Source organism: Rhea americana, unplaced genomic scaffold (genome assembly GCF_003343005.1).
Source record: "Rhea americana isolate MKP2758 unplaced genomic scaffold, rheAme1 scaffold_91, whole genome shotgun sequence".
Taxonomy (NCBI): domain Eukaryota; kingdom Metazoa; phylum Chordata; class Aves; order Rheiformes; family Rheidae; genus Rhea; species Rhea americana.
In genome coordinates, this window is record NW_028187100.1 from 1,466,281 (window position 1) to 1,492,765 (window position 26,485).

General features: G+C 40.3%; 1 protein-coding gene across 4 annotated transcripts in view; it reads right to left on the reverse strand.

Moving 5' to 3' along the window:
* SCUBE1 (signal peptide, CUB domain and EGF like domain containing 1) overlaps window positions 1–26,485 on the reverse strand; it is a 216,950-nt gene that overhangs the window by 44,724 nt on the left and 145,741 nt on the right. For all 4 annotated transcript variants that reach the window (XM_085324449.1, XM_085324448.1, XM_085324447.1 and 1 more), the window contains one exon: window positions 13,232–13,354. In XM_085324449.1, coding sequence (XP_085180575.1) covers window positions 13,232–13,354 — 123 coding nt within the window. The remainder of the gene's footprint in view (window positions 1–13,231; window positions 13,355–26,485) is intronic.

Genomic DNA, 26,485 nt, shown 5'->3' on the forward strand with positions numbered 1-26,485 from the left:
CAATAAAGTTGTAGGCCTAAATTGTTTGCTCCCTCTGCAGAGTAAATAAAACCCTTTCTTTAGGAACTCTTCCAAGGGAGTTTATGTGATCTCACATATTAACAAATTAACYTTGCCTTCTTTTTTTAATTTCTTTCAAAAATTTCCTATTTAATTTTCTTCCACACAGAGTCCACAAGATAACTCTCTTCCGTAAGCTTTCCTCAAGGCAYTCTCAGAGTCTCAGGGCTGTAAAATGACATCTTAATGCAGTAAATATCTATTCCCTATGTGTTTCCCTGAAGGCATGTGCCAAGTGAACTGACCATCACACATTCCTCTTCCTGTCAGCACTGCTGAGCCAATTCTGCTCCCAGTCAATGAGTAGGGTTTTGTTCTGACTCATGCAACAGCCGCAGAACTATTTGCTTGCTTTTCAGTCACCAAAAGCTTTGCCTTAGGGGCTGGAAAGATTTATAGTTTTGGATGGAAATTGCAGAATTGGGCAGTTTCAGCCAGGTAAGAATTGGCAGCTAACTTTGGGGTCTTTTGGGATATCCTTCAATGTTGTTGTGGGATTTGGCCCATGTTTTTTAAAATTTCTATAAACGAAATATATCATCATCATCATAATTATTATTATTATTGCATTATTACTTCTCTGATGTTTGGCAAAGAAAAAGGTTTTCAGCATTTTCTCCATGCAGTATTATGAAGACCTTTTTTTTTTTTTTTTTTTTGGTAAACAGAAGCAAATTAAAGAAGGAAAAATGGTAGAAAATTACCTGATAAATTCACTTTCTGGTGGACAATAATTTCTTCTAATAATTTAAACTCCGTAGTGAAAGCTACATACTAAATCCCTTCCACGCAAGGTGAGCAGAAGAACAGCAGCAGCAGCTTTTGCCCATGCGACTGTTGGGAAGGAAAAGGAGCGTCTGAAGGGCCAACACAAACTTTCATCTTCCTCCACCTCCTCATTTGAGCTGAACTGGTCAGCAGTACTGAATCCGATCAGCTCTCCTAACAGATTGAGGATGAGGAAACCAATACTGAGCAGTGAAACCGTCCAAGTGGAAGGAAGCAGTGCATTTCACCTCTGAGGAGAAACATTTGCTCCCTGCATGCAGAAACCTCCCSCTTTTCCTCACCTCAAGAAACACTGCACTCTTCTTAGCCCCATGCTCCCGACTGTCTCTGACCAGCCGTGAGCCAACGCTGTCATGGCTTCTCCCCCAGTGTGTGAAATCACCTGATAGATGAACTTACTCAACCTGGTGTGCAATTTGCTGACCAACTGCACTGGATGCATGAGCTCGTGGAGCTGGAGACGGGCCACCGCTTTGTGCAGAGGCCGAGGAGGGGTCACCTCCTGACAGCCCGCCCTCCAAGGAGTCCATATGGCTGGCTATGCGACTCCCTCTCTATAGGCTCTGTATGCAGACACACTCTTCAGCCTCAGATACACAGTCCCTCAGGCGCTCCAAGAGAAAAAACTCAAAACTACTCTCAGACAAGGGAAGGGGGAAGGAAGGCCTATTAGCTTTCTTCAAGGGCAATCTCCAAGGAGGGCTTGTAGAGAGATGCACCAGTCATCTGAGACAGCTCTGGAGATACTTTAAAATAAAATTTTTAAAAAGGAGTCATTTTTTCAGATGAGAAAGTTTGTTGGGTCTTCTATGGAACAGAAAACAAAAACTAGAAAAAATAACTAGACACAATGGCANAAAAAAAAAAAAAAAAAAAAAAAAAAAAAAAAAAAAAAAAAAAAAAAAAAAAAAAGAAATCAGTGAAGATCACAGACCTGAAGGGAGTTAAGGGAGATGTTCTGAAAAAGCATTAGGAAAGGAGAATTTCAAATCATTACAGTTTTTTACTGTCCAGCTCTTCACACTTAGCTTACTATGAGCTCATGGCAATTGCTCTCATCCTACCTTTTCCCACTGCTGTTATCCTTGTGAATAATCTGCTGCAACTGCTTTTAAAAGGATTAGAGGATTTAAAAATGCAGTATAGAGATCTGAACCTGAGTAAAGCACAACTGTCTTCTAAAYATAATCTACCTAATAGTATCAACAACACATAAGTATTTTTAACAGTACTGTTCATTTTTAGAACCTATTAATTTAAAAATAAATAGAAAATGAGCTAAGCACTTTGCTGGATCACATTTTTTTTTTTCCAAAGAGTTATAAAATCTACCCACTATTGGATCAGTGAGCACGAGACTTGCTTGATGAAAGGCCATGKGCCACAGCAAAGAAAACATAAATATATTTGCAACCTTTCCGCTATGGCAAATCAGAGAAAGGCCAACATAGCTGTGATAAATGAGCCTGACATAAAATTGTATYTCTGAATGCTTAGCTTGGAAAATGAAAGCACAATGACTCAGTGGCATGTGTGATGGCCTAATCTGTTAGAAGCACTAGCAATATCAACAAAGTTGAAGCACTGTGGGCATTGGCATGTGGTGCGCTTGGATGACAGCTCTTCTTGGAGCCCTGCATGTGCGCTTCAGTGACTTGTCTGTGTAACTACATCTCTGCTGTGACATGAGTGTCATGYGTGCACTAGCAAATGCATTGCTCTGCTTGGCAGATACTTGTGCCCACCAGCTCCTGCACGTCTCTGACATTCCCTTTTATTTGAGTCATGGCCTCCACACATTATGTACAGATTGTCTTTGGTGCAAGCTTTGAAATATAGCATTGTTTATGGCACCAAAATAAAGATGCTCTTGAGCCAGCTGGCTCATATGGGTATTTCTACAAGTAATAGTTGGGCACCATCACTTAAAGGCCACCCAGAGGCCTCTAAGCTTTGAGGGCTGCTTGGAGGGCTGGATCTGCTCAGACATGAGGTAAAAAAGAGAAAGAGAAATAGAGACAAGGAAGGAAAAGGACACAGTTTCTGGGTGATGGAGGCCTTAAAATTGGAGGCTGGAATTTTGGCAATGCTTGACTGATTACAGACTTCCCAGACATTACCCTTGCTCTTGGGTCTGTGCATACCTGCCCTGGCTCTTTCCCACCCTTCCCAGCCCCTTCCATTATGCGAGGCCTTTGTTGTGCTCAGGCCCCTCTATTTATTAATCTGAGGAACCCAGTAGGAGGCAATTGGCTTTGGCTCCTATTATGTTTATCCTCTTACCATTGTTTTGCCAGGACAATCTAAAATGCAATTAAAGTCAATACTTTCCCAACGTTTTTTAAGAAAACAAAGTACTTTAATCACAACATTGCCAAGATTTTATGAGCAAATGTGTATCCTTTTCCAAAATCAATCATTTTCCAAGGCAAAGGCAAGTTGACTTATCTACCGCTATTACAGCAATAAACTGTGCTACTAATTCAAGTGCTTGGGGTAGGAGAAGCCATATATCAAGAGCAGAAKTGCATTAAAAGAAAATTCAGGCAGGTTTATTTGTTTCCCTACAAACATGAGCATGGTATAGTAGTCTCCACTCTGCTTAAGCCACTATTTACACAGCAACTCCGTGAGAGCAACTTAACAGCCTGATGAGACAAATGTAAAAAAAAGGCTTTACTCTCTGTATACCAAGCAAAGAATATTTCCTCTGTCCTGAAACACGTTTGCTTTTTAGACATATTTCTAAGCAGAGAAAACCATTCTCTTTGCCAAGCTGTCTCCATCACCCTTGAGTAGCTGCTAGAGAGACTTCTTGAAGGAATAAGAAGTTGGTGTACTTGGGTGAAAATCTGGCCTAGTGTTATCTGACAGTGCTGAAAGAGCAAGTACTATAATGCATTTCAGTTTTCAACTGAAAACTAAAATTCAGAATTCAGTAAAATGCAGGTCCTCCTGCGGACCTGATCCTACCTCCTCAGCTTACCTTGAGCTCCTGCARAAGTCAGTGGCCTTTGAACATATACACAAACTGCTGTTCTCCAGCTCTGATTCAAAGGCTTGTTTAAAAAGTATTTAGAAACCTTGTCTTGAGATCCAGAACTAACAAAAGTCACCTGCTTCCTTGCAAGAACTCAGTCTGAGGATCATACCTAGATGAGGAGGGGATGGAGAAGCAAAATAATGCTTCCCCTGCAGGCAATGAGAAAGGCTGGAGGGTCTGTGAAAACAAAGTCTGTTGCCCACCACTTGCCAGGCTGGTTGCCTGCCTACAACTCGCAGCATGCCACAGCCTCCCAAGGCCCTACTCTGTGGTGCACGGGAACGGGGTTCTCTCCAACAGGCTCTTGGTACCTGCTCTGTCTCATGCCACTGCCTCTGCCCAGAAAACCCTGGAGTCTGGGAAGGGCAGGTGTCCCTTAGAAAACACTAATGGAAACTCCTTGCAAACATGCTTCAAAAAATATACCACTCAGCAAAACCCCAGAAAATAATCCTCCATTTGACGGCCTCTCAGTGTCTAAGCCTAGACTTTTGTTTTCATCTTACCTGGCTTATCACCAAGTTACCTGCACAAGTGCCAACAGTTCATAACATGGCTACGGGAAGAAAAGCAAGCCTCTTTTGCTTCAGTTGGTTCAGGTCCTCATTTGGAATAAAATAAACAAAACAACACTTTTAAAAGGGTCAGAAGGGTAGGTGAAAGCACAAGAAAATGAAACTTCTCTGATCATTTGGGATAGGGCTGTCATTTCACTGCAATCCTGTATAGCACTTAGTGTAAAGGATCCCTGACATTAATCAAGGTGATTAAATGAGTAAGGAAGAGCTGTAACATGGCATTATCTCAAGGTGCACTACTGCAACAGTGGAGAATATGTATACACATAGGCCGTCTCTGGGTCTCTTTAAGAACAATTCCTATTGAATTACAGCTTTCAGCACTACTTATCAACGGATTATTGTTTGTGGAAGAATGCTACCTTCCTGCTCAAACTATTCCAAGGCTGACTCATATCCTGGTAATTCATTAATACATAATGTGATTTTAGTCCAGTAAAATCATTTCTGCACTATATACATAATAAATCCTAGAGCATCAAATGAAAAATATATCTCAAATTCTCCTTCTAAACACTAATGGAACATTTTGCTTGGCTTCCCACACGCATTATCAAGGGGAAAGGACCAGACGGAGCTGTAAAAAGCAATTTGAGAGTGATCTACTTTATAGAGTTTAACATAGGAATATAAAAGCTCCCATACTGAACGAGACCTGAGGTCAAACTAATCTAGTATCTTACTTCCAGCAGCAGCCAATGTCAGAAGCTTCATGGGAAAATAGAGGTGGAATAATCTGCCCCATCTGCCCTCCCCACAGTGGGTCTCATCTCATTAGAAATTGATTTAAAGCCTAGACTGTGAGGCTTAATATTTCTTCTAAGCAGCGGCAACCAGAGAAAATTCACTTTTAATTTACCATAACTCTGTAGGCATTGCAGAGAAGAGAACCAGAGGTGAGGGGAATGTGTGTGTTTGTTTTCATGCTTCAGCAGACATAATTGCTACAACTAACATGGCAGATACCATCACTTGGCAAACAAACTTGCACCGGCTAGCACTGTTTATACTTTATGCCTGGGGCATTTGTTGTTTCTGGGTGTGCTCTTGCAACCCTTTTTTTCTCACAGAGGCAGACTGCACCACTATTCACAGTCTCACTGACACTAAGAGTAAGCACCATGTATAACAGAAAAGGTTTGAGAAATATCCCTTTTATTGACAGTGTAACACATTGCTTCCCAGCATTTTTTTTTTAATCTGACGCTAGGAGCAATATAGTGCCTGTCATAAGCAAGATATTTTTATAAGATTCAGCGACACTCAATGCCCCAGAGAAAATCTACATAGGGAATGAACATCAGTGACAGGAAAATCATCTAGCATTTTCTTGCTGTGAGACAGCATGATTTTCCCAAGCAGCCCCCAATATCTCCTCCAGTGCATCACTGACTCTGCCTGGTTCTCTAGCTATGCTGGCAGCTGAAAACAAGCATGGTTGTCTGTATACGAAGTGTGTGCAGAAGCAAACATAGAGGGCCTGGCTCAGTTGGACTGCTTGAAAAACCAGCCTAAACCAAGTGAATGTACTTTATATCATGCAGCATGGGCATCGGATGTGGATGAGAGTGGAACTGTGCATCAGAGCCACTCTCCTTCATGTGTGTTATAAAATGAGTGCTGATGGGGGAAAGGCTAGAATCCCTTCATCGCCTCTCCCCCATTAATCAAATCCACCCCCACATCAGCACTGTCTCACCTTGTTCAAGCGTTGTAACCTGATAAGGACCAGCAGATTCCCCTGATGGGATAGCAGTGTAACTGCTGAGTTCAGTAGCCTCCTTCCTGATATAAATGAGAGCATAACAAAGCCTTGAATATTTTCTCTGACTGCTGAAGGCCTAAAAGTCAATCCTGGCCAGCAGGGTAACAGCTAAATGAAAGATTTGTGTGGGCTTAGATAAAAATCTATTTTAAATATAAAGGGGGGGGGGGGAAAAAAGAGCAGTGCTAGTGTCCTCTTTATGCCCTCTTGCCTGGCTGTAAAGCTGTCAGAATTATTTCTTCCATTGCTTCCAGTCCAGAAAGAAAGAGAAGGCTAAATAATGTTATTTTTATGTATGTTTTCTCCTTTTATTTATTGAATGGGTGAGAAAAGGAAAGAGAAAATGGAACAACAACAAAACTTTTCAATGGTTTTTCACTGGAAAGTTAGCCAAATTGTAATGTGGATCCTTTGAATCTGATGGGTCTGAGTTTCACCTATGGTCCTTTAAACTAACTTGCATGAAACATTACTGCTAGTACTGATGCAGAAGAGCTGAAAGGTTTAATCAGTCTCTTTACTGCTATGTGGTGCAGCTGTACCCATTTTCATTTCCCACAGCTCACTGCCTCTGTGGCTGCACTGGGGTACACAGAGCTATTACCCACAGCAAGTAGAGTTGTGGAAGTAGCAGTAAAGTAAAAAGGTACCTTGGTTTCGCTGAGACATCATGACAAAGCCGCTCCTGGTTTCTTGGAGGAGTTTTCTTGGGATCTTAAAATCAGGACAGAGGTCACGGGACTCTCCCTCTCCTCCATTTTTATGCAGTGAGAGAGAGCCAGATGCTCCAGCCCTGACCTCTACCCATGCACTCAAGTAACCTGAGATGGGTGGCTGTGTCCTCTATAAATCAATGCAAGGAGTGTATCCTTACCCTGAGACCTCCAGCAGGTTATGTGAGGGAACACAGTCAGTTGCTTTTCTGGTTTACTGGATAGATGGCAGGTCATTGTCATGTAACTCAAGGCACGGAGCAACCCTTTTTGCCTGTTTTTTATTTTTTTTTTAATTTTATTTTTTAATCTGGTCACTCTGGTGATTCAGTGTTGCTGGTACACATTGGACGCATTGACTTATTTGGGATTAAGTCATTCAGTACAGCCATATTTACCATCAGTGTTTCCATACACAAAGGTATAGAGAGGTCTTTGTAGTTAATCTTTGAGGGCTTCTAGGCCAAAAATAATTCCCACAAACACCTATCTGCTCTTCCCGTTCGGATTAATCCCGTGTTTCATACCCATTTTCAAAATGGAGATACCATGCAGGGAGATTCAAATCTTGTCCTTGGAGGGCTAACAGTACATATTTTATACAAATGAATGGAAAGATGGACATTACTGGAGGGGAGTAAATATCCAGTTAATATGGCAAAATTTGTTAAGATCAGGCCTGTATCATTCCTGGATCATAGGCAGTTACTGAATTGTTCCTGGTACTATTTTTTTCCCTCTCATTCTGAAATGAAAGAAAGTGTCTATTAATAATGAAGCACTGGTCTCTCTCCATCACCTAATTCTAATCACATCATACTCACTGGAGTGAAGACCTCTTYGGCAATAAGTAAAGGTCAGCATCTCATTTAGCAGTCTTATTTTAGGACCGTGTGGACTGTAGTGCAGTGGGTTAACACAGAAGGTCTGAAGATTGTGTTCAAATCTCATTTGAGATCAAAAGTAAAATCCAGTTGTGAATGGCAAGAAGTGGGAGGTATCCTAGACCACATCAGAAAGCTAGGCTTGGCACACTTACCAAGTCTGCTCAGAGACAACCTCAGACAGAAAAAAACAAAGTTGGGCCAGGTTTGAGTTATTTTGCAGCTCAGCATTGCAGTGTGCTGCCAGAGCTATGAAAGGAAACTGCCTCAGTATCTGCTCACAGAATACCTGGCAACCCGCAGTTGCTCCCTTCCACAAGTGTCAATTTTTTGAGGAGAGCTTGTCTGGAAGTGAAGCTGAGGAGAGAAAAGGAGAGGATGTAATAGACAAATTTGTTTTAAAAGAGATAAAGCTAACCCCAAATACATAAACATGGTTGTGGATGGGCTAGTGGCTTTCTCTTGCAATGAGGAGGAGAGCTAAAAAAAAAAAAAAAAAGAACACACACATTTGGACTTTTATTGGCAGCTTTGCAGTGATAAACCCCCTCCAAACTTCTAGCTAAATACTGTATCATGAAGCTAATGGGCCAAATTATGTTTTGGATTTCCTTTTGTGTAAACCTGCATCACTGAATTTCCTTTGGACAGACACAAATACTAGCCACAGCACATTATGAAGCACTGTACTCCAGTGCCTATTTACAAAAGGAATTGAGTCATCATATTCACTTAAAATCTGATAAGAAAGTAAAAAAGACTAATCAACAGTCACACAAGAAATACATCAGACCAAACAAAAAATGCCATCACCTACTGGGCATGAAAGCGTGGTCGTATAGAAGCCCTGAAAATACACAGGGCCTAGGTGGCCTGTGCAGATTCTCCACATGGCAGAGAGGTATTTTTGCCCGTTGGATGATCGTCCCCTTTTTATAGGGACAGTAGCAATTCAAATGGTTGGTGAAAGGGCAATTAAGACAGAACTCATTTTAGCTAAATAGATCTCTGTGAGATCTAGGAATCCTCACACCCCTCTTAAGTCTGCTTTGGAGGATGTAAGTGGGACTGGAATGATGCAGGAAGCCTTGAATTGCCTCTTGCAGAACGCAAAAATCCCATAACATACGAGCATTTGGCTCTATTTATGGCAGAGGTGGAGAAGAGTAGGAAAGGGAGACTATAGAGGTGGTAATCCAAGGTATTACATGTTGATCACTGGATGTTCCCACCAAAACTACTTCCCCCCCCCGGAATATAACTTATTTTTTCAACCCCACCACTCCCTGGAGAGAGTTAAGACAAATGTGTGTGCTGTCTTTCCTTGTCCTGCCTTGCAAAAGGCAACTTCTACAGCAGTGAGAGAAAATTATTTATGATAGCATTTCACACATTTTTCTGGGTGCTTAATGAAGCTTGAACTTGAGTGGAGCAGAGAGAGTGCTTACTGTTGAATTTTTTTTCAAGATCACTGCACAACAAACAGAAACTGAATAAGCAATTAAGCTAACTAGCTTTAAAACTCATATTGGCTGAGGATTAAGCTAATTATGCCTGCACTTACACAGATTCATTGTAGCTTTAAACAGTCTTTCTTGCTGTTTTGTTGCTGATGTCATTCTAAAACTAATCTGGGTTGTTGTCCTACTGTTAATTACCATAAAGGTTACAGACATAAGCTCTCATTGCGATAAATATAGCTGTTATTCGTACTATATGCTTAAAGAAGATTCAAGTCTCTTTTGCTAGGTTTTATGCAAAAAGATCCAAAAATTTCTTCCTGTACCAATGAATTTACAATTCTGTACACTTAAGGATCTCTTAAAATAATACACAATATATGGGTTTGGTATTGTCATACAGTGACTTCACCATCAAGGGTGAAAAAATCTGTTTTTAAGTTTGCATGAAAAGAGGGTCTCTGGAAAAGCAGCATTAGTCTCCACAATATCATGGGCCCAGGGATGTGGATTTTTCACCTTCTGACTTGCAAATAAGTTTCCTTTAAGGGGCTAGCATGCAGGGGAGAGGAAAGGAAGGGAAACCCCTGCATTCTCCTTGTTTCACCAGGAACCCCAGTGTGAGGTACTACTCCTTCGCAGAAATAATCTGTGACTGACAATGGTTTTCTTTGCAACCAGAGCTAAAAACAGACAAATGCAGAACATTTTAATGGCCTTTACAAATGCAAGGGCTGCTTACACAAGCACTCTACCTGCAGGGTGGTAAGCTAGTGGGACCAAGTGATCAGCAAGCTTCAGAGTTTCTGAAAACTGCTGAATTTTTGTTTCAAAGTATAAACACGTATATAGGAAAAGMAGCCATCTTGTGATGAAGGAAGAGGGCAGATTCACAAGATCTGGCAGTTTATTCTCCAGATTGCCCAGTCCATATTTCACATGTGATCTTATGCAAGCCACTGATAAAAGGCTTCACACTTCCGTCTCGTGAAACAGAGAGTAAAACTTTCCTCTTCACAGAGAATGAATACRTGTAAGGCACTTGGTATGATGCACTGGGAGCTATACAAACAACCAGAACAAAGTCTGAGGCTTCACTAAAATTTCTCTTAAAGCTGACTCTGACATCTACAATGAAAGAACAGCAAGGAAATGAGATGAGGTGGGACGTCAGAGTTTCTCAGGAATATGAAGGAATCTTTTTATTGAAACATGTAAAATTACCTTGTGCTGAAGCTAATGATCATATGAAGAAGGTTAGGTAGCAACAGCTTATTTATATTTTTTGCCTATTTGACAAATGTTACTAACATAAACTGCAGCTCTATGGTTTTGTTCTTCCCTCATTCTCCACTGTTGATCAAACACAAACACTCAGACATGTCCAAGGATTCTGTAGATCTTAAAGGGCAAGCTTATCATCTATCTCAATGGGCTTTTTGCCTAAGGTTAGCAGAATCTGTTCCTTGACTTGATAGATGAACTCATTTGGAGACGAGCTCCCTACACACTACAGAGACCACCTGAACTGGATAAGACTCAGCCCCCCAAAAGATACACCTCCAAGGTCCTAAATGAGTACTTCGTAAATGCATTAATACATACCTGAAAGAAATCTTTATTTTTAAAGTGGAAACTAAAGCAGAAAGGCAACATTGACAGCAAAATGATAAGTCACAGAAATTCTATTATGAATCAAAACAGCAGATGTAACAGGAACAACATTATCTTTTATAAATATTAAATAAACTTTTCTAATTCACCCACTGGGAAATAATATGTCCAAAATAAATTTCCATGAATTTCTCAGTAACGTTCTATGGTCAGTGCTGCCTGCTTGTTACCAGAAAAACCTGTGAATGATTTATATTCCAGAACAGTCACTAATCCCAAACCACATTTTTCTCTCAGACCTGACATTAATAACTGTAACCACTTCCACTGACTATATTCTCTTTGCAGAGGAAGAAGTAAAGTACAGGTGATTCATACTTCAGTGGTTTCTTGATCTCTATTCCCTTTCCTTCATTTTTCACCAGCAGGCGTAATGACTACATAAGTCACCAGTTATCACTGTGAGCACCAAACAGGCATGAAATTGTCACAGAGCTCCCTTCACAAAGCAGGCGTCACACCATATTTGCCATAATCTGTCTCTAGGGCACAAATACCTCAAGCTTCAAACAGGAAATAACTTGGTCCTCCACAGTTCAAACTATGAAGAACACGCATTTCTAGGACTAGAGTAATTTCATCAACTCAGGCATCCCCTGGGCTTGCACTAATCTATCGTTTAGAGCAACAGATAAGCTAAACTTGACTTAACAGTCAAAAGTACCCTTCAGAGGCAGCCAGAAGGCCTGCCCTTGCTCACTGAGAACAGAAGTAGTAGGATGATCAGATCATCTATAAATTTCCAAGCCAACAGTTCTTTTCTGTTCACATGAGGGAAAGAAGATCTGCTACTGCTTCATTCGCTGCATGATATGTACAGTCACCAGCGACACGCTCAGCTGACAGCCCAGGCACATGAACAAACCAAACTCAGCTGAACAACACTAACAGAGCTGCCTCTAGTGTCCCATTATCACGATAGATAGCTGATTATTTATAGGTACTTTTCAAAGCTTATTACTAAATCTCTACATCATGAACAAATAAATACCAGCCCTTTGAATCAGATCTTGCATAACAAGAACATAGGGCTTGACTTTCCTCTTGAGTTTTTCACTAGTGTAATTACGATGACTTTAGTGGTGAAACCTCTGAATGATACTAGGGTAAGAGTATGTCAAGGCACATGAAATTCAACAACTAGAAAGGGTTCCTAACTATCTCTAAATGCACCATGAAAGGAATGTTTCTTTTTAACATTTTGTCTATATTTTTGGTGGTTATATCAACACCTGCCAACTTATCCTTGTCTGACATGATCCTACTATGTTGTATCTCCCTAGACATGTGGCACTAACTGTGCCAGTCTGAGCTTTTCCCATCCTGTGTCAGCACAAAATCAKCCTTGAATTGACTTGTCTATGTCTAACCACACAGTTAGGGTGTAGTAGGCATCTCACCTGACGGAAGTAACCGATGAGATGCAATGGAAAATCTTTTGAATGGCTTATGTATCTTTAGACCTCGGTTCTTTTTGTTGATAAATAAAGAAGCTCCAAAATAATAATGCTGTTCTCTACTTCATAAATTTCTGACATGTTCAAAACCCATGCAAATAATTACATATTAAAAAGGCAGTTCTCCTTCCACTTCTCTAATCATGCATGCTCAAGCTTATAGCCTTTTCTGGAAGACTTTTATAGAGCAGAATTACAGAGTTCAAATGTTTAAAAYGTCATTTTCCCAAAAGCACATTTCTGGTACTAATACTGGAAATGTTTATGCACTTATCAAGTCATGGAATGTACATCATATGACTCAGGGAACCAGTCATGACACACACAAACAGATGACATAAATATATTTCATGCAAATTCTCACAAAATACTTCTATTATCCCTACATAAACAGATCTTATCAGACAAAGGTGAGCTCATAAATCAGACTTCTTGCAGTTTCACTGTTGCAAACCCTTGGTTCTAATAGGTTACACCAAATGACTTCAGCATAAATGAGATAAGCCTCTGCCCCCAAAARATTATAACAGGTAGGGGATCTGAGTGTAATGCTCTTTGGCTGTGCTTATTGCACCATACAACATGGATTTTTCTGCTTCAGCAGGACACTGACATTCCTAAAAACATTGGCATGAGACACTTTCAAAAACTTTCTAAGCCAACACCAGATAATGGAAACTGAGTAGGCCTTTTCTAGTACTTTCTATGATGGTATGATTAAAATCTATAGTATAAATGACTTCATTTATTTTACTCTTTCTACAATGAGAATTTTAATTTCACTGGATTATTTTAAATTATGTCTTACCTTGGCAGGTCCGTTCATCTGTAAGCAGCTTATAGCCTTTCTGGCAGCTGCATTCAAAGCTGCCAACTGTGTTTCGGCAGAAATGGTCACAGCCACCATTRTTTACCAAGCACTCATCAATGTCTGCAAGAAATGAATGGGCAAAGATTTAGTTCATGACAGCACTTAGATTACTGCAGGACAGGAATAAAGTTTACTCAACTCCCCAAAGAGGCTGCTGCCTCTGTTAGAAGTCAGGCTTGTCAGATGTACCATTTCCCAACCTTTTCTGGTAAGGTTTACAAAAAAGTTGTGGGCTGCATAGTTCTGGAGATAGAAGTATTGCTCTCAGCAGTGCAACCACCAGGTGACCCAAGTTGAGGCACTTTGATGTTAAAAAAAATGCAGGGAAGTTTCTTTCTTGATTTAGTGGTTTGCCTAACAAAAGACTTTAGCCTGTGTTACATGAATCCCTCACCTTACAGGTGCTATAAAAAGCTGAAAACACATAAAAATTGAAATAAAGACTATTGTACTTAGTATTATATGCTAGTGACAGTGTCACTGAACACCCATTTTTGTGTGTCTAACTTTTCTGATTCACTGTTAATGCAGGGCAACCGTGAGTGCATTTGAGATGTTCCTTCTGTTGTTCAGCAGGCAGAGCACCTATTGCCTTTATTTGAAAGCCACATATATGTGTGAAGGAAAGGATCAACGTCTCTTACTTTAAATAATGAATATGAAATGCAGTGAAGAACTTGATAAGATCTCTGTTCTTCTGAACTTCAAGCTGGTGATTCTGCTTCTTCCTCCTTATAACTTCTCTGAATGCTTTTGAAGAACTGGAATGACTAGTCCTTTTCCATCCCATAAGAACTTGTGCATTAAGTATATAACAGATTACAGAACCTCATTTGAAACACAGGGCACCTTTCCATCTTCCCCCAGTTAAAAAATACTATGGACCTGCTGTTTATCTGAATGAGAGTGGAGAACASTATTTTTTCAGGGAAGACCAGTGCCAAAAATGTAGCTTTTTTTAAGGGATGTGAACAGTGAAGGAATAATATATCATAGAGATATTGCTGCACATTTCTGAGGGTGAAAACAATACCTTTCAAAAAAACGAGCAGAGTGTTCTTCCCTGTTAAAAAGCCTCTCAATAAAAGAGCTTTGAAACTTTGAGGTAACAAACGRCCAATTAAAGAGCAAATCTCGCAAAACGCAAATCGAGGTTCTAAAAGTGCTAATATCTGGAGAAGGCAATTTGTCGAAGRCAGCATGGTACCAGTGAATGAAGGAGGCTTTTTAAAAAAAGCAATCTGAATTTAAGATGACTTTAAGGGGACATCATTAATTTTTGTGAACATAATTATCAACAGGAGAGAATAGTATGGCTCTTACCATCTCTGCACATGAAATATAAATAGCAGCAATATGTGGCAGCAAGAGGGTGAGTTAGGAGGTAAATCTAGAAATTCTAATAGCTGRGAGGCAAATTCTGCCCTCCTTTCTRGACAGTACTTTGCTGCACTGGCACTGATAGAAATATGCTCAGGAGGATATACTATTCAAGCGAGCAAGAACAGCATACATCATTAGAAAGGTTTGCTCATAAGGTGCACTTGTGGGAAGTGGAAAAGAAAGCTGTTYTGAGGCCCTCTGAACTAATTGCTTATTACTTTTGTACCTCGTTCTGCAAAGGACTGGCTTTTGCATTCAGTCTTGTTAGAAGATTGTGGGTACAATGACAGGTAACAGATGTAGTGGTAGAATTGGGCCCAATGTACTTTGCATAAAGCTAGGTGAAATATTTACATCTTAGGTAATGGAGTTCTCAAACTGATAGTAGGAGTCTTGCTTGTCTATGGTCTTCCAGTTTTGGAAACTGAAGCTGAGGCACCAAGACTGAATAACCTCACGCTCCCAAACCTGATAAACTTGGTGAAGAGCATACTCTGGGCAGCCCTACAGGATATCATAAGACTAGAGGCAGAAACCCATTTGGTTTCAGCTGTGATCACTAGCACTCGTCCAGCTCAGCAGRGAAAGCACAAGGCTTATTGGCCTTATTGGCCCACTTTCCCCATGCYGGCATTTCCATTCTTAACAAGATTTGCCCCAACTCCAGCATGTATAGCTAGGATYGCATTAGAGGTCCTATGATGGATAACCCCAACTGTTCCATCCATTTTCACTGCTCAGGTGTACCTAATTATAGTCTAGATCAAGCTTGTCCTGACAAAACTTTGGGATGAATGGAATTGTGAAATTAAATTTACTAATATGTTATGCATCATAAACACACACAGTAGTCATCCATCACAAAAGTCTCTTTTACCTATGATAAGAATAACATAACCTCAGGGCTACTCTGCTGCCCGACTGAGACTGCTTGAAGCAGAAATTACTTGCAGCCCTTCAAACACCATTCTGAAGTTAAGGATTGATGTTATAAATGATGACCCCTGAATTTCACATGTTAAATTCCAAATTCCAGTCTCATTAACTTTCTTTTCAGGGTCTCTGGAGACCATAAGGGACAAAAATGAAACCTTGATGATCTCCGAGGATAGACTTGAAGCTGTTAATCATTGTACCTCTCCTGACAATGCAGCATATCAGATTTACACCAGCAATTCTTTGGACTAATTCTGAACCAGGATTTGTGTGAAACATGTGAGAGCCCATAGAAAAAGAAGGTATTTCATTTCTTCTAGCTGGAATACATGGCATGGCCTTTTGAAACCAGGACTGTCAAAACAGAATGGAGGTCAAAACTGTTAGCTGCAAAAACATTCTAAATAACACAAATAGCGCCAATGTCTCTGCTTCCACTGTATTTCTTTCCATGGCCCGAGCAAGCCTGACAAGGCGTGTAAAAATTATTTCACTCCATGGAGAGCAGAGCATTGCTGCATTTCACTTCAAAGAGAACAGTATCCAACCATATCATGTCTAACTGGTTCACAGAAATTGCACCAAGTCTATATCCCCACTATTTTTCTTTCCATAGCTATAAATAATTCTTGTTACGAGCTATGTGAAAATAAATGATTCCACTGTGTGAGAAGGTGAGGTCCCATTTATCTTTAAACTGACTGGTACCCAATTTTGATAAGTGTCTGTTGTGAACTGCATAGACTATGCTTCCATGAAATGTCTGTCTGCCATGTAAGGAAAGAAAATACAGTGGAAACCAATCACTAAACCTCTATTTGCTTGGAAATTGCTCAGTAAATTCTCCCTATACTATTAGTGGGACTGTCTGTTGAAGAATCCTAAAGCTGGGATCTTCATACATAGTCCTGAAATGGATCCTTTTCAACCAACAATACACATTGCATAAAATTGGCAAAACTTTCAATGGTGGTCTGCTCCCTCCTATCCCCAGGAATGCAAGATTATAAATAAATGGCTGCACTCCTCCACAGGGGTATGCATGTAAAACGCACTGATAACCAGAGTGTTCAGACAACCTTCTGGTTATTCCAACTATGCAGAGTAGTGGGTCTGATAGGTTTACGATGCCTTAGTAATGAAATCCCAAAGGGTCTTTTTTATATTGACTTAATTAAAGTCAATGTTGTTAAACAATATTTTGCTCATAGAAGTGACTGATCTGCTACAAATGCCAGATGATGTGAGCAACACAATGGGACATGTAGAAAAGGAAAACACAGCCCAATTAAAAAAATACAGAAGCTTTAGAATTCACTATTCAAAAATGCCAGGTGAAGGTATGGCATAACAGATAACTGCACCCAAGCTTTTAAATCAAGACCCATTAGCTCTGAAAATGGTTCAGTTTTTCTTTTTGTCTTAATGCAATTAAAAACAATAAACAAAACCAAACATGAGATTTCCACAAAGGTAGCTGAAGTCTTCCTAAAAGTCATGGTGTTTGCGAAAAAAAAGCAGTCAGAAATATTAGGTCTGGAGATGCAACTTGGCAATGTCCCTACAAAGGCTGTGGGCAGGTCTGGACCCACAATCAAATTGTGGGTCTTCTCACTGTTCCCAAATAGTAGAGATGTTCCACTCCTGCTTTGGTGGCTCACTGTCATCTCTATGTGTGTTTTTAAAAGTAAGTCCAATCTTGCAGTGAATCTCATAAACAAAGGTCTGGTATCAGGAGAGACTCACAATTTTGGTAAAAAAAATATTTCTGAAATAAAGGGTTGTATTATATGTGTGATTATTCTATGTTTTCTGAGCATCTCATACTACTGGAGGGCAACGGAATCAGCTTTAAATAAAGCTTTACAATTGTGAATACAGGAGCAGAAAACACAAATGCTTTGTGGTAAGTTACCTAGCTACATTTTGACTAGAGGGAACTGACAGTCTGATATTTTCCTTTTCATGTCCTTGTGAAGATAAATGGGGATGATTAGGGCTGTTCCACTCATACCTTTTTAAACTTTGTTCAGTGCAATTCATGTTTGGAAGGATCTAGCACTGAGCAGTGTGTGTGTGTGTGAGAGAGAGAGAGAACAAATTAAAAAACAGGGATTTCAGGCATCTTAGAATTTAACATTTCACACAAGCTGATTAAAGGCAGCTAAAAGGGTAATCAACGTGCAATCGTCACTTAGCTCTTGAACAATGATGGATATGGAGATTTCCAAAGCCTCATCACAGCCGGAAGTGAGGCTTCTCCTTTCAATGGCTGGACAAATATTTGAATTGACTGTGTCTGTTCTATCCTTTGCACTTTTAAAATGGTACCTAGCTCCAAGAAAACAATGTACTCCAAGATCAACCTAAAATAATTATTAAAGCTTCATACTCGGGGTCCTGGTGACAAGGGATATAGAGAAGGCAGAGTTACTGAATGCCTTCTTTGCTTCAGTCTTCACTGCTAAGGGCAGCCCTCATGAATCCYGGAACTTGGACGTRAAGGAGAAAGTCTGGAGAAGGGAAGACCTTCCTTTGGTTGAGGAGGAAAGGATTAGAGACCTTCTGGGCAGGCTAGACATCCACAAATCCATGGGCCTGGATGCGATGCACCCACGGGTACTGAGGGAGCTGRCRGATGTTGTTGCCAGGCCACTGTCCATCATCTTTGAAAGGTCCTGGAGAACTGGAGAGGTGCCTGAGGACTGGAAGAAAGCCAGTGTCACTCCAGTCTTCAAAAAGGGCAAGAAGGAGGACCCAGGCAACTACAGGCCAGTCAGCCTCACCTCCATCCCCAGAAAGGTGATGGAACAGCTCATCCTGGATGTCATCTCCAGACATATGGAGGAAAAGAAGGTGATCAGGAGTAGCCGGTATGGATTCACCAAGGGGAAGTGCTGCTTAACCAATCTGATCACCTTCTATGATGGAATGCCTGGCTGGGTAGATGAGGGGAGACCAGTGGAYGTTGTGTASCTTGACTTCAGSAAGGCTTTTGACACTGTTTCCCATAACATCCTCCTAGAGAAGCTCAGGAAGTGTGGGTTAGACGAGTGGACAGTGAGGTGGACTGAGAACTGGCTGAAAGGCAGATCTCAGAGGGCTGTCATCAGTGGCGTGGAGTCCAGTTGGAGGCCTGTGGCTAGTGGCACCCCCCGGGGCTCAATACTGGGTCCCATCCTGTTCAACTTCTTCATCAATGACCTGGATGAGGGGWCAGAGTGCCTCCTCAGCAAGTTTGCTGATGCTAACAAGCTGGGAGGAGTGGCTGGTAACACCAGAGGGCTCTGCTGCCATTCAGAGAGACCTGGGCAGGCTGGAGAACTAGGCAGAGTTGAACCTCAGGAGGTTCCTCAAGGGCAAGTGCAGAGTCCTGCACTTAGGGAAAAAATAACCTAGTAGGCACCAGTACAAGCTGKGGRCTGACCTGCTGGGGAGCAGCTCTGCAGAGAAGGACCTGGGAGTGCTGGTGGATGACAGATTGACCATGAGCCAGCACTGTGCCCTTGTGGCCAAGAAGGCCAACGGTATCCTGGGGTGYATTRGGAAGASTGTGGCTAGCAGGTSRAGGGAGGTGATCCTGCCCCTCTACTCAGCCCTGGGGAGGCCTCATCTCAAGTACTGKGTCCAGTTCTGGGCTGCCTAGTACAAGRGAAACATGGAGGTACTGGAGAGAGTCCAGCGTAAGGCTACAAAGATGATCAGARGGCTGGAGCATCTGCCCTATGAGGAACGGCTGTGAAAGCTGGGCCTCTTCAGCCTGGGGAAGAGAAGACTGAGGGGGGATCTTATCAACGTGTATAAGTACCTGAAGGGAGGGTGTCAAGGGGACGGGGACAAACTCTTTTCAGTTGTCCCATGTGACAGGACAAGAGGYAATGGGCACAAACTGAACCACAGGAAGTTCCGCCTGAACGTGAGGGGGAATTTTTCCTGTGAGAGTGACRGAGCCCTGGACCACGTTGCCCAGAGAAGTTGTGGAGTTTCCTTCTCTGGAGATCTTCAAGGCCACCTGGATGCAACCCTGTCTAACATGCTCTAGGCGACCCTGCTGAGCAGGGCGGCTGGACTAGATGATCTCCAGAGGTCCCTTCCAACCCTACTGATTCTATGATTCTTGTTTTTATTAAAGACAGCCTATTAGGATTACTAATGCATACAGCACTGTATGCATAATCAGCATACAGTTGACATCAACAGACATACTTTCTGTCAAGAAGGCTAGTCTAATTCTTAGTTTCTTATTTCCTGCTCGTGTCATTTTTCTTTCCTTCCCTTTCTCTCTCTTTCCTCTCATTTTTMAAAACCACCACTGATCCCCAAACCTGTTGAATAGTGTTGCTTTGTCAACACAGGTTGACAGGTTCCCTGATGCATGCAGACCACAAAGTACTTTACAAAGCAGGCCACAAAACATTTTAACCTCATGTTTCAGGTGGGGAAACAGAGGCACAGAAGAACAAATTAACTCATCCACCCCTTAATTCCAGCCTGCTGCACAATCCATCAGGCTAYCTTGTGTAGGCAATGTGCCAAATGATACAGGTTTTCACAAAACACATAACTACGTGCTGCTTTGCATTACAAATACTACCAAAGCCACTGATGCCCACGTTGCTACTGTTTTACTATTTGCATGTCACTGCAGAATAAAACTTGAAATATATTAAGTAATTCTGGATTAACATAAACATARCATATCAGGCAACACTGTAATGTTTTAAATAATATTTTCCAGATTATTGTAAAGGCATACCAGGGATAGTTTATTAAAGTATAATTTCATATCCTTAGACTCACTGGATTCAGTGTCACTGGGAGCAAATCTAAATCAAAGCAGAATTCAGGTTTTACTGTTCCCCCACATCTTTTAAAGCATCAAGCCAACTGTTGCCTGTGAGATTAGAGAGATTAGAAGTCCTAGTTCCAGTTTTGCAATGGGTTTATCTAGCAGTCTGGTGAGTTGTAACATCTCTGCTCTTTCTGTAGAATAGAGTATCAGTAATTATCACTCAATATTTTCAGTACCAATCTTTTAAAATGGATTATACWAACTAAATAAGGTGTTTTTAATTAAAAGTCATTTATAGTCCAAAAGTTTAGTCCAATTAAAGTTGTTTTTCCTGTGTCGCCTAGGCTCTTGAATGGCTTGATACTGCAGTATGTTACTGCTCCATGCTGGGAATGCTTTGCCCTGCAGGATTTTGTGAATAAATGCAGAACTGTACAGAGGTATTTTACTTTAGAAAGTGCCTATGCTGTTCCACCATTGTACCTGTGATGGTGCTCTCGTGATGTAGTTCATTGCCCTTAACATGCTTTGCATGTCTTAGGGAGGAATAATTCTATTTATGCAATGTTGAGGATTTCAAAGGCCAGCATCTTATCAACTTCATTACATTAAACCTACATAATACTCATCAACTTCATTACATTAAACCTACATAACACTTCTGCAGGAGACATAAGTTGAATTAATTCTTATTTAACAAATGTGAAACTGAGGCACAAATGGTAGTGTGTGACTTCCCTGCATCAGATAGATAGCTACAAAGTGAAGTAAGGTGCCTACTGCAACACCTCTTATTTGAGTTTTGCACTTCAGCGCCATCCTCATTTTTCCCACCCACAGCACTAATTAAGTGTAATGTATGATAATCATTGTTGAACTGAACTTCCACTAAGTGGCAATTGAAGGTTCTCTGTTTAATTAGCTTCATGGCTAGGTGGAGGGCCAAAGCATTGCCCTAATTAACAGAATTCAAACTAGACTGGGCAGATAGGAGTGACTGTAATTAAAATTTAATCTCCCTCATCCTGAAAACATGCTGCCCATAACATAGAGAGCTTTGTGTAAATGCTCTTAGAGCATGGAAAGGTTGAGGCAGGTTTCAACACATTTCCCTCATGTCACTTTCTCCATTTTCACCTGTTATCTTCGCAATTTCCTGAAGAAACCTGTCTTCCAACACAGATGGTAATCTGTAACATATGGATTTAGGTGTCAGCTATTCTCCTCCAGGACATATCCACTCTGACATTATCCACCAACCAATCAATAAAAAGGAGTCTACCAGCCTGCCAAGAGATCAATCACCTTGTAAAACAAACATTATGTCCTATTATTTTCTTATTATAGTTAATTAGATCTGTAAAACACAAAAAGCTTTGGAAGTGAATAACTTAGAAATGCTGTCAGAAAAGTTTAGGCTCTGATTTCTCATTTGTAAAAGGGAAGGGATTTACTAARTCTAGTATGAAAAGAGAGGATTTTCATCTAAAACTTTTGCTAAACACAGAATTCTTTTTTAAACTTAAAAACATGTTAGCACAATGCTATGAACCCAAACAGTACAAGCTGTCTTAGACTTTGACATCAGAACATGAAGTGGACTGGAGACAGAGACATACTGATAGTTTCTACTGTCTAGACTGATCTAAATGAAAAAAAAGCAGTAGGAATCCTAGAAAATAAAGGTAATTTGGCAATTTTCTGTCACTGTAAGATTTCATTAATGAAAGTGCCCTTTATAAAATGCTGGAGAGGGAGAAAAAACTGTGGAGTTAAGAGTGCTGACTTCTATCTGTACATGAGGGCAACAAAAGACATCTCCCTGTTCTACAGGGCAGCAGGAAAGGCAAGTTCAACGGACAACGTAGAACTCCAACGCTAACAGGAACAGTTTGAGTACAAACTGACTGGCAGCATGTGGTTAAAATGTGAGCACAGAACTGTGCAAATATGCTGGGCTGACTACTTATCTTTCTGAATTATTCATTACCACCATAATAAATCTATGTTTAATGTATATGTATTCTATTTAGGAGGAGCTGAGATGGAGAAGAATTACTTGTGTAGCTGAAGGCTACATACTATGGCTACAGGAAAGGAGGGGATTCAGTGTCTCTTAAGTTACTAGTCAGATAAAATTGGCTGAGCTGAAGTCACTGGCACCACATCTGTACTAGGTCTCAATAAAAACCAGTGTCCTCCTCTTACAGTATTCAATCTTTCCATATAATCTCAATGAAGAGCATTGCCCAGAGATAGGGGCAAGTGAGCAAGCTGTGCAGCATTAGACCAAGATAAAAGAACCTCTGGATTTAGAATATTAACTCAACCTACCTTTAATGTGAGTTACTTTCATTTTTTCCCCTTGGAACTGCCAGCTGCTGAGGAAAGCTGTATGCTTATTTCCAAGAATTTCAGTTTGCATCTAAAAATTACTGTACTTGTGTTTTAATTAAATAAAAATTTAAAATAAAATTGATTTTGAATAAGTACAGTCAAAGACATTAATGTTTAGTGATCTGTGCTCTTTGAAATCCTACTGCAACTATGCTGGCTTTACAATGATAAAGCTATTCCTGCTGAAAAGGACAGCTGAATACAATTAACTCCTGCTAATTCAAATCCCTCAAAGCTGGTAACGGATCAGAGGAAACCRGCTGGTGAACAAAAATTAACTCTCCAAAACTTTTGAAGACATGACTTTAACCAACAAGGGATCAGTTCTGTGTAAGGGAAGACAAATACTTCTCTGAGAGCAGGATCTAGCCATACAAAGAAACAGCTGTATTTTATGATGAAAAAGTAATAATAGAAGAAGAAAAAAATACTGTAAGTCTTGAATGCTAGTAGCTATGATAATGTGAGCAGTCATCTCCCAAATTACAGAAAGCACAGCACACTTTTACATAATAAACTGTGGCTGTGGATCCTCAGGGGCCTCTATATTGTTGAACAAATGCAAGGTCTTTTCAAAAACTAAAATGCAAAATATGACCCTCCCAAGAATTAATTTAAAGGATTTGGCATTTTCAAAGGGGAGGTTCACAAAGACAAATAACAACTGCAAGTTTCCAGGGAACAGGGATATTGCCTCGTCATGAGAACAACTCTAACGTACACATGAATTTATTTTCTTGAGATAGATGGAACCCTTGGGAGGGAACAAAACTGAATGAGTTAGATAGCAGCTGACCCAAGTTTGCAGTTTTTTAATGGAAGATAATCTGTTATATTTGTCTGTCAGGAGCAAGTTTAAAATAGACAAATGAATTGTATGTTAGTAACTACAAACAGAAAATCCCTCAAACAAAGGAAAGGGCCAGTGAAAGCTTCACGTGCATTCTGAATTAGATGAATTTGCAGCAACAGTTAAAATGCAGATGTTGTCATTAGCTCTATTTCTCAGCTTCTCCTTCTCTTCTTTATATTCCATTCTATTTTCTTCCTTTTGACACATTTCACCTGTCTTTGCATCTAAAATTTCAATTTCCTCTCATTTGGCCACTTTCAGCCACCTACCATGGAGAGTTTGCTGTGCTCTCCCACTCCAGATTTCCACACATTTCCTGTTGGTGACCAGTGTCCTTCTCTCTCCCCAACATCTCCTTCTCCTCTAGCACATGATTTTACTGATATTACCTTGTCTGTAAAGAAAACCAAACCACAACCTCTGTCAGCCTCTCTCTGCCCTCTAGTCAGATGCTGTATCACCTTACCACAAAATTCACCTCAGATTCCTCTCTGCACTGACTACTGTCAAATCTTTTAAGAAGTGAAGAAAAGCACAGAATATATTAATTCTCTGCCACCTCCCAGTCTCATCAAAGCCTTGAAACTGCTGTTTCCAGAGCAGCAGTGCTGGTCCAGATGACCGTGACCCTCTCACCAGGCATGACACAGAGCTCTGCACTCAGCAGCTGTCTGTCAGATGCCATAACCACTTTCCTCACATTGAGTTGACCTTATTTGTTCTTTATCTTGAGATTGGATGACATATGGTATAATCACATGAAGTGACTGTGGCCCCAGCAATAAGGCTATCGCAGATAGGCTTTCACATTTGCTTCCTCAGTCCACATTCAGATAGCTATTTTGAAAAAAGTTTTTGTAGTTACGTGGGAGCTAATACGCTGATCTGATTTCCTAGTCTTCTCTCTCTCTTCTAAAATAAGCAGGTCTTTTGACAATCTGAACTTGACCATTGCTCTTCTATCACAGTCACTCAATTTTTCTTCTCTGAATCCCGTTGTTTATGTTTTTTGACACCTTTGATTTCGTGCCTTGGTCAAGTCCTACCAAAGCAACAAAAATGACTTCAGAAGTAACTCTGTTTTTTAATATTCTCTTTTGGCTTTAGTCTTCTTTTTGTCACTCGCATGTGGTATACATAGAAAATTTCTCTTGCATTTTCCACTCTTACCAAGTGCTAGTCTACCTGTTATCTCTGTCGAGTAGCTCAAGTCTCACATGTCTGTCTCATATGTCAAGGAATTCCTTGTAGAAGCATTTCCTGGGCTGCACTTTAACACAGTCCTCTTCTTTGTGCTTTTCCAAAGAAGTCACAAAGTGTGTGTTCTCAGAAGCTCTTGCCAAGTACCCAAGCATTCAACAGGACCACAGTTTTCATCACAAAAGTCTTCCTTTTCCTTTAGTTTAGAGTTAGAATTTATTTATTCATTTGTTTGTTTGTTTATTTATTTATTTATTGGTTAGGCAGCTACGTCCATTGTTTTATAGCCCTAAATCACCCCCTGGCTGCTTTTGCTTTGCTTCTTTGGCACATAGGCCTCCATTTTCTTAGTTATACGGATTTTTCTCAGGAGAGGATTAGAAAGGGGAAGGCAGAGAGATCCTTAGCTGCTGCTGCGAGATCTACCAAGCAAATCTTCTGGTTTCTATAGGTTAGGTTAAGCAATTTGAAAGTCACAATCTCTGTGCTGCCTTTTACCAAGAACCTATCTGCTTGCTTCCTGAAAATGGCATGTGATCTCTAGGATCTTTAATTGTGCAGACGCACTGGAAAATGGTCAGGGCCTGTTTGTCAGAAGGCTGTTTTAAGGAAATTCAGTCATTTGTAATTGACTTGTCTTTTCTTCCTGATGGTGCACAGCACCAGATATATAGAAAATGTATTCTATTTTTTTCTACTTTTGTTCTAGTTGCTGTAGGACCTGCATTTTTCTTACCATTCTTCTTCATATCAATCTCTTGTTCATAAATTTATTTAGGTGCTGATTTCTATATGCAGGGCAAACATGTTCCTCTGTCCATTTTCCGTTCTGTGTCATGCCGTTTATGCATGCAAAGATATAAGAAGTTTTTGCATTTAAGTTTTTTCTTGTTTTTAGAATAAAAAATGTTTGTATCAGACTTCAATCCTTCTTGGCTCCTGCAAACTAGACAGTCAGTCAGACCTACATTTTTGCATCAACCATGAAATTCTGCTGTAAATTCAGCTTTGGCTCTTTCTTATTGCTCTGTGTTCAGCATGGACAGAGCAAGGGTATTTTTTGTTTTGATTTTTGGCTATAGTGGTCTATGATCATAGCTGATCTCTTGTTTTCTGATAGCTTTTTGCTTACATATACAAAGATGCAAATTCAAATGCTGTTTATATTTGAACATGTGCTTACTTTTAGTTATGAATACTGGGAAGGTAAGCTGTTACATCTTGAAAGTAAAGTCATGTAAGAGTCAGATGGAAGTAAAGCTGCTGTGGAAAAAAATATGAAAAATGCATCTTGATTTGACTGTTGGGAAGATTACTGTTGGTTTAAGTTGATGAGAAAGCCATCAGGGATAAAGAATAGCTCAAAATAATCTTACTCAGTAAACATTTAAGGGTTATTAAGAGAGTACATATACTCTAATAACTTCTAAAATTCTGTTTCCTGACTCCAGACAGCTTGTGGACACTGGCTTGAAGAAAACAGGCTATGATTTGGTATTGCCAAAAATCAAGGAAGTATGAAACCCCTGGAGCCAGAAAGTCTTCTGAGTAAGTGTTACAGATGGTAAAAAGAAACCAGAGAGAAATTTGAATTTTGTCCTGCATTGACTATATCACATGAATGGAGAAT